Source organism: Falco biarmicus, chromosome 1 (assembly GCF_023638135.1).
Source record: "Falco biarmicus isolate bFalBia1 chromosome 1, bFalBia1.pri, whole genome shotgun sequence".
NCBI classification, from domain to species: domain Eukaryota; kingdom Metazoa; phylum Chordata; class Aves; order Falconiformes; family Falconidae; genus Falco; species Falco biarmicus.
This window is the reverse complement of record NC_079288.1, coordinates 80,358,279-80,370,760: the sequence shown is the minus strand read 5'-3', so window position 1 is coordinate 80,370,760 and position 12,482 is coordinate 80,358,279. Positions and strand designations below refer to the sequence as shown.

The following is a 12,482-nucleotide window of genomic DNA, read 5'->3' as shown; positions in this document are numbered from 1 at the left end:
ATTCTGCACAGGGTTTATTCTTAAATTTATATACTGATTCTGCAGTTTACCTTTAATAATTAAAGGCTTTAAGTTGACCAGTTTAGACGAAGAATAGTAAGGATAATTTACATGTTTCGTGTTCATTTAGAGCTCCCATTTTTGATATGCTGAGTTTGGGATGGATAAGTGGGATGCTGGAATACTGTGTTCTTTAATTTTTCTCATTTGTTTATGGGTTTGTACCCTGTGCTGTGAATGAGTTTTTAAAATCACTTAAATGGGGCTAGCTTAACTACATTAGCATTCAGATATTTGTAAAGACACTTTCTTTTTAATAACATAAATCCAGAAGTAATTGCCAGTTTTATCCAACCACTCATAAATTAGGAGTTTTTTTATTTTTTCATATTTTTTTTTGTGACAGAGGGAGACAAGCAATGACAAAACAGCAAAAACAAACTCTTCTAAGGTCACAGAAACCTCCTCTTCACAAAAGAACCAGTCAGGTAATGTGGTCAGAATAAGTTTTAATGTAACTTTTTCAAGTAAATAATTTTAAAATAAACAGGTTGTCTGAGGCAGCCGGCTAAATTTTGCTGACATAATAACCAGTTATAGCCACTATGCCACAGATGGGGGGGGGAGCATGCCCTCTTCCTTAACTACCACCAGTTTGGAACAGTATATACTTGAATGGAATTGTGTATTGCTGATTTAGAGCAGCAGTTCACAAGTTCACCGTTTGATGGCACCAAATTAAAGCTATTGCCCTGTGATCTTGGCGAGCAGTGATACAAATCCTACTGCTCCAGTTTTTCATTGTGCATTAGCCCAACAAAACAAGTGCAGTGACCATCAATGTAATCAGTTACTATGTGATTTTAGTCTTTTAAAATGATGCTTGATGGGAGGCAGCGTGGAGCACCAGAGGGAATTAGGAATAACCTTGGACCAGAATCCAAAACTTGTTAATTAATGATGCTCAAGTTTGAAGTAACTTCTGTAAGAGCATGTCTCTAGGTATTACAATGATATGCCAAAGACGAGTAAGCTTCTGCAAGTTCTGTGCAATGTAGAAGTGGTGACGTGCCATAGATAATGTCTGGTACCTGGCTCCTGTATATAACCATTCTCTTAACTAAGTGTTAGTGGTACTCAGGTTGTGGTGAGATCATATAGGCCTTCTAATGTTTATCTGAGGAGATAACTGTTACCTCTGCTTTAAAGAGGTTATAAGTCACAAGATACTTTTATTTTAATAGAAATGAGCCAAAAAAAATCGGGAAGACATTTTTTAGCCATTTGTAGTATATATTTGATTAATAGAAACTTCTTTATTTGTAAAATCAAGCCAAAACACATGGTTTCAGAAACTTCATGTTCTCTCAGCCCTACGTAGGTGCCCAGAAGACCTACTTAAATCATTCCTTTATCTGAAGGAGTATTTTAAATAGCTTCAGGGAGATAACATTTTAAAGTTCCAAACTTCACTTTGTAAACCAAAATTATTTTACAGCAACGAAAAATCTGTCTGATGCTTGTAAACCTCTGAAGAAGCGAAATCGGGCTTCAGCAGCAGAATCTTCAACTCTTGCTTTTAGCAAGAGTTCATCTCCTTCAGCTTCCTTAACTGAGAATGAGGTAAAAAAAAAGTGGTGTTTGCACACAGCCATTTAATTACAGAAATTTTCAGGTGTGAATCTTGTTTAAAAACAAAATCAAAGGCGAATTCTCTAACGTTGGTGCTCTAGACAAGTTACAGTTTTGGCCTCTGTGAAACCTGTTAATGTGTGCATTGCAAATTCATTTATTGTAATACGAACGTCTGATTTGGGGACGTCGAGATATTATTGTGGTTTTTAATGTATTTACCAACAAAGTTTTAGAATTGTAACCTTCTATTAGAGGCAAAGTAAATTGCCGGTGTGTTCTGTATTTTCTTCTACAGACTTTATGTAAGTGTACTACATTAGTTACATTATGTAACTCAATATCGTCATGTTGCCATAGCTTTTATATTGAAGCAACTTTCCTGATCCTCTGATCTAGAACTGGACACTTTTCTGAGCAGAGCCCCTTCAAGCTCAAATTAGTTTTCAGGCTAAGTGCTATTTCTCTGTGATGCAAATAGCTTCATTCCCAATAGAGCTAAACAGGCAGTGAAGGATGAATCTTTTTGATACTTACTAATCATAGTCTTACCTCTGCATATTTGGAACTGTAATTCTTCTCAATTGACATACAATAAATGAAATGTATGTACCAGAAGTGTGTTCATACAATCCATTAAACCATTCTCCGAGTCATCTACACTGTTAAAACCAATCAGCCAAAGAGTGGCAGCATGAGGGTGAAGTACGCATGCTGTTTTGCAGGTGGAATCAGAAATGTAGTTGGTAGGATTTAGTAAAATATCTATAGACAAACGGCTTCAAGCAGTTTGTGTTACAAAAGCTGTAGAGAAAGTACTTGCCTGCTAACAAGGGAGTAGGGCTTCCAGCTATCCTAGAGACTCATCTCCCCTAACAAATGCATGAGGTGCTTAGACACTATAATGAATGCAGTTAAAATATCTAGGCAATGTTCAGTACATGGTTTACATTTTGGGTGGGGAAAAAAGATTGCATGTTAATGGCTGTATATCCTACTGTAACTGGAAAAATATTTTAACAGAAAACCCTACTGAATTCTCCCTTTTGTAACCCAATGAAACAGGCAAAGGAAGTCCCACAGGAAATAATATCCATAGCAGCAGTCAAAGCAATATTTGTTCTCATTTTGTTCTCTGGATTAAGAGACTCCCATCTATTGACTTACCACAGCTTCTGCTGTGTTGGCTTTACTGCTGGGACTTGCTGTGTAATGGCTGTTTGTATTTGGGGCCATCTATTCAGCCAGGCCAGTTTAAAGAACATACGGTCTTTGTGGCTCTAAATAGTGTCTCTAAATGTTGTAATCTTGGGAGAAAGAATCTTCTGCTATATGGTGTTTATAAACTGAAATCTCCAGAAATCTTTCTCAACAAAAGACTAGTTTTTTTTTTTAATTTTCGGTTGTGACTTAATGGTTCACATGTAAAAAAGGGTATGGTTATATAGGCTGAGATGGAAATTTTTAAAACTTTAGCTCTTAATTTACTCAGTTACTGCTAAACAGCAGAAGATGTGAGAAAGTATCATACACTGCTTACAGAACACAGATACAAAAAACTAGAAAAGGAATTAATTGTTTTCAAGAGTGTAAAAGGTTTTAAAATATCAGAACAATCCCAATCGACATAACAGGAAATAACACCCTGTCAAATAACAGAGATTTTGCAGGGCTGGGTGCATCAGGGACTGGATTAGTGGGCTAGATCCTTAGATGGTTTAAAGCTATACTAACCTGAACCTATACCAACTAAGGACTGGACCCAGTTTCATATAATAATAAATACTTTTTGCCTTTAAATAAAACACAAATGTCAGGCATGTGTTTCTGAACTTACTATTGATTTATTCTACAAAACAAGGAAAGATGTAAATTTTGGATTGTGTGGGTGGCTTTAAAATTTTTTTCCCCTTTTGTATTATTATTTAGCACTTGTCTAAATGGTTAAATATGTGTGTGCCCTGAGAGCAGTCATCCAGAGAGGAACCTTCTCCAGAATGCTAAGGGAAAGAGTTTAAAAAATAAATACAATCATGCAATGATGAAAGCTGTGCACAGCTAATTGAATAGGATGTAATTCTGCTCAACATTAAATACATTTACTGTTTAACTTTTATATTTCTGTGTTCACTGTAATACTTCTAAATGTTGTTTAGATGCTCTCTTAACAAAGATAGAAAAAAATATGCATATTCCACAAGCACATACACCTCCACAAGCAATGCTAAGTGGATTCTGACCTTTTTTTCCCCTCTCCTTTCCCCGCACGCCCCCCCTGCCCCCCACCATTTGTGGACAGCTGGTTCCAGAATGGAACCTGGATATGACTTATTTGTCAAGGACTGTTGCTAGCTGCACACCTTTTAAATGTCAGTTCATTGCAACTAAGTTGTAGGAAAGGAGTGTTCAGTGTGAAGGGTGTGCTCAGGTTTTTTTGTTTGTTTGAAAGATGCATCTTATTTGACATTTTTAAAAAATATTTTGGATACTTTTTATTGTTATTGGGGGAATTTTTTAATGGGGTTTACTTGAAATACTGTAAAATTAGTCAAGGCCAAATTTTCAATTGATAGTTACTTTGGGTATGTAATGTACAGGGGAGAGAGACAGGTGGAGGTGTGCGCTACTGCCATAAGAACAAGCAAACATTTATAGACCTAACATATCAGGGATTAAAAGGTAGGCTTTCACTCCCTTCAAAAAATTGGGTTTTGAAGTCGTTTTAAGATGGATGGACAGAAACAGTAAGGTGTTTATACATGAATGAATAAATTTCATTTCTGCATTTAATCTTGAAACAAAAGACTTAATTTTACTTCTAGGCACTTGACATCAGTAATCATTTCCTCCAGTGCTTCATGTGAAATACGATTTTATTTAAAATCTAAATTCTTAATGAGCAACTGGTAGGGCCAGATGTGAGAAAGAAACTCAACACTTCAGAGTCTGCAAAAGCTCGGAGTAGTTTTTTACTGCCTCTGTAAGACTTGGTGTAACCATCCAAAATCCATGTTATTTGTGAGAAGAGATACAGGTGGTGTATTCTCATTTTTTACCTTGGCCCTCCACCTCCCAACAATGTAGTAGGTGCCAGTAAAGTGTAACCAGTATTTTTTTAATAAATAAAAAAGGCTTTACATTACCATTACTACTGGATTATTGGCACTTTGTGTGTTTGCATGAAACATACCTGCTTTAGCTGTTCAGTTTTTGTGGTTATCGGCTGGCTTCATTAAATTGGATGGATTTGTTGACAGTAGATAAGTATCGTAGTATTCTGCAGAGTCTAGATACTGCTTCTGAACTTTGGCAAAGAAACTGTAATTTCTTTCTAAGAGAGGACAAAATAAAGAATATGTAATACTTTAAATTCTTAGCTAGCCTGTTATTCATCGTATCTTCATCAAGTATGAGCTGACCAGCAGACGGCAGTTTAAAGAAGCCTGTGAAAGATTTTGAAGGTGTTCCTTTTATCATAAGTTCCTTGTATCCTCCCTAGAGGGATTTCTTTTTTCTGTAACATCCAGTGTCAAAACAAGCTGGTTATAGCTACAACTTCTTGCATTTCTAAGGCATAATAATGCAAGTTATAATAATGCAAACCTGAAGTTTTGCTCTTTTTCTGCATATTAAACAGTGTAATTTTTTCACATTACCAATTTGAGGCAGATTTGGTTTAGCTGCATTTTTAAATGGGTATTAACATGTATACACAATGGAGAAAACATGCAATTCTTAAAAGGTAAGGTATTTAATCGAGAATGCAGTCATAAGACATGTGCAACTTGGAACAGAAAAGTATGTCAGCTCCATTTATTAACCCTAGAGTCTAGTTATCCTACAGTATACAACTGAAATATTCTAAGCACGCATACTGAAGGTAAAAATAACTGTCTTTGAGATCCTAAGAACAGGAAGGAAGAAAGGAATTCATGCTCTTTTAAACAAACTACTGCCCTAAAGAAAAAATAGTTGAAACTAGCCTTGCAGGTTGTTAAGCGAAATCAGTGTGCTTCTAGCATTTCATTCTAGCTTCCTAAGAAGATAATTTTCTCTTCAAAACAATACTTAAGGATAATTTAATATATAGTGCCACCTTAAATCCTCTGACTTAGCAGACAGTTCTTTGCTGTGTTTATTTCTTTATGCCTATAGATATTTTTCCCATCCCGTTTCAAAGCAGCAGTAAGCTGTCAGGGGTACGTTTTTGTGGAACACTGCGAGTAATTGTCTCTTGCTAAACCTCTGCTAAAGCCTCTAACAAATGAAATGACCTGCATTGCCCACCAGATCGTACAGTTTTGTTACATTGCTTCTACTTTGACATGGAAAAAAATTCTAGGCTTGGCTCTGTTCTTTGGCAGCACGTTCGGTGTAGAAAATTAAGTTTCTTCTGTAATTATTTTCATCCTGTGTATGACTTAGGCTTCAGAATGCAGAGAATCTGTTTACTGAATGTTTACCTGATGTAGGTTTTTATTCCACATCCCCTACCAAAGTATCATGAGTATCTGTAGGCAATTTTACAATGTTTTAAAGTGTTCTGATAGTTTTAATTAACTTTCCAGGCAAATTCAGAAATGCATAATATCCTTATCTGAAACGTCTTAACTCCTGCTAATAATAAAAATGAAACCTGTCCCAGGCCGTCTTTTTTTGCTATTATAGTACTGTGTACACTTGTGGCACCGCATACTTAAAGAATTTATCTAGTCTAGCAGTATGGGCCAAAATATCATTCTTCATTCAGTTCAGGAATTCTTATACTGAAATAAAGGAAATGTTAACTGTAACTCAATTGGCTCTGTCAGTTTTTCTGTCTCCGTGTGGGTGCACAATAGATTGTCTTTTGAATACAGCCTGATCTATTGTTTGTATGTTGCTTATTGACTTACTCTGATATGAATTGTGCTTAGATTAAAATAGCCCAACCCTCTAGCCACTGAGATTTTCTTAATAAGAAAAAAAAAAAAATGCAGTTGGGGTTTGTCTGTGGAAAGACTAAAGAGTTTGCTTATCAGAACATGCATACTCAAAGCTTTGTAGAGAAAGCTCTTAGCCAGTCCAGACCACTTCCTCCTGGATGGCTGTGGTGTAGCAATCACTGCCTCTAAACTCAGGTCAGGAAGTCTGAGCTTGTAGCAGTGTCCTTAGTTTTAAGCAAGGTGGAACTTGATAGGCAACAGCATTCAGAAGTCATGGAAACATGCTTCTAAAATGCTTCTTAAAAGATGCAATGTATCTGTTAAAAGATAGCAGATGACCTGAGAGAGGATGCCACTTAAGCCAGTAAGTGTCTTAAGACAACTCTGAAAGAGTGGTAGGTCATTCTTTGTGGGCCCTTTTATTGATCCTGCTGTGGAGGTGACCAAACAAAAAAACCCAAAAGGAAATAATTTTCTGCATGCTTTTGTTTTCATTTTATATACCCCTAGCTTTAAAAGAAGCATACATAGTGGATTTTGTTTCCATTTGACGTTCTACAGCCAGGATTATAAACCAGGAGATGCTAGAGTAAAATAAGGGGAAGTGGGAGGGTTAACTTTTTTGGCTCTGGAGAAATTTGCCCTTTAAGTTGCTTTTTTAACTGCTTAAGCACAAGACAGAACACCACCGTTGTCTTGAATATGACTAAGACCAAAGCTTGTATTCTTAGTGCTTAAGAAGGGCTGTTAAGCAAGTATAACTAATATAAGAAATGTTTTTATAAGACTGAATGAGTTAATCAAGTGAGTTTTCTGAGGAAGAAATATTTTTAATGAAAATTGCACTTTGGTGTAGCTAGAGAAGTCTGAAAAGGTGTGGGACTGGTGGAGTAGTAACTGTTGGAGCCCATTCCAGTGTGGGCACCATAGATGCATAAATGTTGGCAACTCTTTCACTCAAAATTTCCGAATTCCTTTTGAACCTTTAAACACTGGGCAGGGAAAGCTTGTCTGAATTGGATCTAGGAGAGGAGTCCCAGTGAAGCTGATAAGCCCAGAAGTGTGAATGTTGTTCCCTTTGCAATTGCTAACACACAGTGAGTGGTATTTGAAACTTGCTTCGTGCTCCATGAGGCATGAGTTTTTGCCTTAACAAGTACTGATGCTCTGGTCCTTTAGGACACCCTTTAGCTAAGAGTTACAGGGAAATAAAAGAGACCACAACACCCCTTCCCCACCCCCCAGAATAACACTGAGCCAGCAAAGATGCTTTTATGGATCATCTTTTAAAAATGGAAGACTTAATCCTAAGCCTAAAACAAAAAGCACATTTAATAGCCTGCTCAACAGCTGATTGAGAGCCAGTCTTGACAAGCAGAACAGCTGTATTTTATGTTCTTGCTGTAGTCACTTCTTAAATTCTCGGGCTGCAGACAGGATGAGTACAGCCATTTATTTTCAGACGTGGAGTTTCTGAATGTCTTTTTCCTTTTAATTACAGTATAACGGTTTTGCTGGCACTGGTATTTACTGTGATTTTGGAGCTGTCTGAAAGGAAGTAGAAAAATTTAAATGGAAATATTTTTTTTTTCCTCAAGTGGGTGACTGGATAGAGCAAATGTCCACTTAAATATTTCACATCAGCCTCACCTAGTTTGAAACACAACATCACTTGAATTTTAAATTCCAGACTACCCTTTCTTGTAATGCATATCAGTATTATTGAATGCCAAGTGAGTATATGTCAGTACCTATCTTTTTTTTAATAAGTGGAATTTCAACCATCCAGATGTGGAACTAACAATACCATTTGCAAAGTACACCCATGTGATTCTAGAAATATGCAAGCTGAGCGTACATACCAGCCTGCATCCAATTTTTTTTTTTTTTTTTTTTTTTAAAGCCAGAGGCACTGAAGATTTGGCTCGCATTTCTGCTGAGGCATGTGGCTGGGACTGGAATCAGGTACCTGGTTGCAAAAAATGCTTGAAAAATTGTTGTAGAATTGAACTCAGCATTTAGATGTACTGAACAGTGTGAGCAATGTTTATCCTTTCACCTTTAAATGCTTTTAATTTATGGTGCAGTGAACTATGCAGTTAACTGAAACTTGGTGTTGCAGCTGAGGAAAGTCTTGCAGTAGGGAAAACATTTGAGAAATTATTTTCTACACAATTACTTATGTCAAATAATTTTCCTGCCCACACCCCCCTTAACCCTTTTAGGAAGCTTCAATCAAAAGGCAAAATTAAGAATATAAACATATAAGCTCACAAGATCACATAGCTGACTCAATTTAATTCCTTTTAATAGTCTAGTGTCTTAAGTATTATTTCAAATGTATGGAGTTGCATGTATTTCCTCCTCTTTTCTTAGTCTGCCCAACAGCCTCCATCAAAAACAACTTCTTAGTTACTCAGAGTAATCATGAGAAGGAAACCGTTATTGCACAAACAATCCTATGCACATTATATATCCTTTTTGCACAAAACGGGGAGTAGTAGTTCAGGCAGCAGTAAAAAACACTCAGTCTGATCCTTACATTTAGCAATTAAACAATTACCCAGTATTCAGTGTGGTTGCTGGTATAATCTGGCTTTATACGTCAAATACTGCAGCGTGCAAAGCATCTTCATTCAGTTAAAAATGTTGAAGATTGTTTTTATAAGCATTCCTATATAGTCTGTCTAAAAATAGATCAATGTTTGAAAGAATCCATTAAACACTTCCTTTGGTTATTGCAAACCGGGAGTTTGAGCGTATAGTTCAAAAGAAAATTAAAAATACTTTGGGGATAGAAAGTCTTGATGTGCTGATTCCCAGACTGTTGCGGGCTTGAGTAACGGTTGCAAAAAAAAATTGTTGTCGGAAATGTATGGTCAAAATACCTTGAGATGAGTAGACCCAATCCTTAAACTAATGACACATTGCCACAATTTGTATCTTTTCATGTGTAAAAATATAATACTAAACCCAAAGAATTGAGAGAGATGCCAATATTTTGTGCCAATTTGACTCAGTAATGAGTGTTTTCCCAATAACAAAGCTCTAGAAAACTCAGAAGAATGCGGTAATTTGTCCTTACATGTTCCCATGGAGTCTTAACGTGTGAATAATAGTAATGAATAATAACTGGTACACATGGGAAAGGAAAGATTGCCTTGGGAGCCTGGCGGTAGATTTGTCGCTTCTGTGAGCAGCCCTATCCTGAACCTCACTGATCCCTGAAGTCAGTTCCGGGCCAGCTCAAATGAAGAGCAAAGCTCATGATTTGTTTTTAAGCCAGTTTTTTCTCTTCCTCTCACTTGTGTACGCAGATGCACAATTGCCAGTAGAAAGAGCTGCGTTTGATTTCTGAAATACCACCCAGCTGCTGAACGTTCAGGCAGTGCAGTGTGAAAGCCTCCACCGGCAAGTCCTTGCAAAATAATGTTGACATTCAGTAATGGAAGGAAATGGGAAGGAAAGCCTGATTGATGTGCAGAATGTAAAGTTTGATGCTGCTTGCAATGATACTAACTTCAGCAGAAGAAAAGTGTCTTCTGTGTTGCAGCATCGGTAATTGCTAATGAAAAGTGGAGGCGATTCCAGAGTTTGGGTGCAATTTCATTGCAGAAGCTTGTCACTTGCTGTGAGTCTGAACAGCCTCACCTTTTTCCCCCTAAATTTGCACCTTAAAGATAGTATTTTGTCTTTATGAGAAATAAGAAATTACTCAGTAAAACAGATTAAAAGAGCAAACCGGCAATTGCTACAAATTGCTAATTAACAGGTTTTGCCACTAATCTAAACGTTGATTACTTTGAACCTTGGCCTGAATATCAGAAGACTTAATTACATGCAATTTACTTTGCTAAGGGGATTATATTACAAAAGTAAGGACAAGACAAGCTCTGACATGATCACAAGGGAAAGATTTACATTTGTAACTCAACAATTAAAGAAAAAAGCCCCCAAAAACCTGTGCTGATTTTTATTGCGTGCCACGATTTGGGCACTTGTATGTGAACTATTAAACATTCCATGATGGAAAGTTGTGCTAAAAAACCACAAAAGCCTTATGTTTAATTTTAGAGATGTCTGTGTTTCATGTCAGCATGAGCCGATTTCCAGCAATCATCTTGTTAATGACTGTTTTAATCTAAAGGTATTTTTATTGTGCAACTCTGCTGTCCCCTTGGTGAATCAGAACCTTTTAGTGCCGCTGCAGCTTGTTTGGGGTACACATACAGTTTTCCCAAACATTTCATGCTCTACTTGTCTTTAGGTTGTGAGTCTTCTCTAAGAAGCGTTAGGTGAAGGGTGTCTCAGCCTCTTCTACACAGGCCTGAAGGAACAGGTGCTCATTTTACATCCCTGGTATTTCCATCGGGTATTCTGGAATAACTTCAGGAGCTCAGGTGTTGAATTCCAGCTCTCTTCATAGAGGGAGTTTTCCCAAAAGGTGGTTAGATAGACCAGGGGTTACTTGCAAAGAGAGATGGCTGGTACGGGGTCTTGCGCCTTCTGCGGGATAGAAGTAAGACGAAATTGGGGTCAAACTTCGTATTACCCTGAAGAAGTGCTTCCCTCTCTTATAACAGGGAACCTGCTAGCCTCCCCCTTTATTAGCCCCCTAAAATTAGAGGATACGAAAACTCTCAGATGATTGTGGAGTGGGTATGAGCTGTGCATGAGTTACACGTGACGTGGCTGTTGGATATCACATAATATCAGTTGTATCATCACTAAACCTTTGGTAATGATAGCAGGGACCAAGAACGCGTTCTGCAGCAGCAGCCTGCATCAGAAGTGTGTTGCTGAGCTTCTTAGGAACGTATTGATTCTTAGGAATTGCAACAGCCATAAGCAGGTATCCAGGCTTGTCTGTAGTGCAAAACTGATGGTTAATAGAGCATTTGATTTGCGAAGTGTATGAGGCTTCTGACAGCTGTAAAGGAGAGATCTTGAAAGATACTCTCAGTCTGGTAACTATACAATTGATGAACTGAAGTATTTTGTTCATGCTATGTGTGTTGGTATTCATGCTTGAAATCTGGCATTAATCTATAGGCGGGTGTAAATCGCCAAGTGTTCTGTGGAATGGGCTGATACAGTTTGGGCTTTGTGGTTGCATTTGTGATGTAGTTTTGTTCTTGCCAGCACTGCTCCTTTTTGGCTCAGTAACAGTTTAGTTTAAATGAAGGGCTGGTGCATTGATGTCGAGGCAGTAAGATCTCAGTTCTGTAGGAAAATGGCTGTTAACTGTGTTTCACAAGCGGCTGGGATTTTGTGACTTCTATTTAGGGGGTTTCTGAAAAACTGTCATCTGCCAGTAGGGTTATCTTTCCGTTTATAAGTCTGTATCCTTCATTTGAACGTTTTACAAGTATATAAACCAAAGAAGATCTGGGAAACCATTGCTTTGCAACAAACCTCATTCTCTTGTGACTGAGTAGATTTCTCACTGAATATGTTCTGTTTCTCTGCTCTGCTTTCAAAAGTAATGATCTGGGGGAAGAGGAGTACATCCTCAAGGGTGAGACTGTATAGCTTTTGCTGCTGGAAAGAAGATCGTCTTAACTTTTACGGTGTGCTGCATGAGCAGTTTTTCTCAGGGCTTTAGGTGTACTTTTTGGTGTGGGTAAGAGATGGAGGACAACCGTAGTGTCAAGTTATAATAAGACTGCTTGTTTTGTTTACAACATAGAAGAGTACTTCTTTTAGGAAAGATACAGATTTAAGACCTTCCAGTTTATTTTTTCTTTTTTTTTCTAAACATGACTAATTCTGGCTAGTTGAAACAGGAGCATAATGAGGCACTAAAAATGTTAGAGCAGTGCACTGCTTATAATACTTGATGTTTCTGTGGGAATAGTTTAAACAGAAATAAGCATGTGTGTAAGTTTACTTACATTGTAAGGGAAACTGTTCCTGTGTTTTTGC

The 12,482-nt window shown here is 37.4% G+C and overlaps 1 protein-coding gene across 9 annotated transcripts in view; it reads left to right on the top strand.

The window, feature by feature from the left end:
• NSD2 (nuclear receptor binding SET domain protein 2) overlaps positions 1 to 12,482 on the top strand; it is a 102,469-nt gene that overhangs the window by 73,121 nt on the left and 16,866 nt on the right. For 8 of the 9 annotated variants that reach the window (XM_056339930.1, XM_056339961.1, XM_056339941.1 and 5 more), the window contains 2 exons: positions 407 to 488; positions 1,499 to 1,623. The exons of the other annotated variant lie outside the window; for it this stretch is intronic. In XM_056339930.1, coding sequence (XP_056195905.1) covers positions 407 to 488; positions 1,499 to 1,623 — 207 coding nt within the window. The remainder of the gene's footprint in view (positions 1 to 406; positions 489 to 1,498; positions 1,624 to 12,482) is intronic. 9 annotated transcript variants of the gene reach the window in all.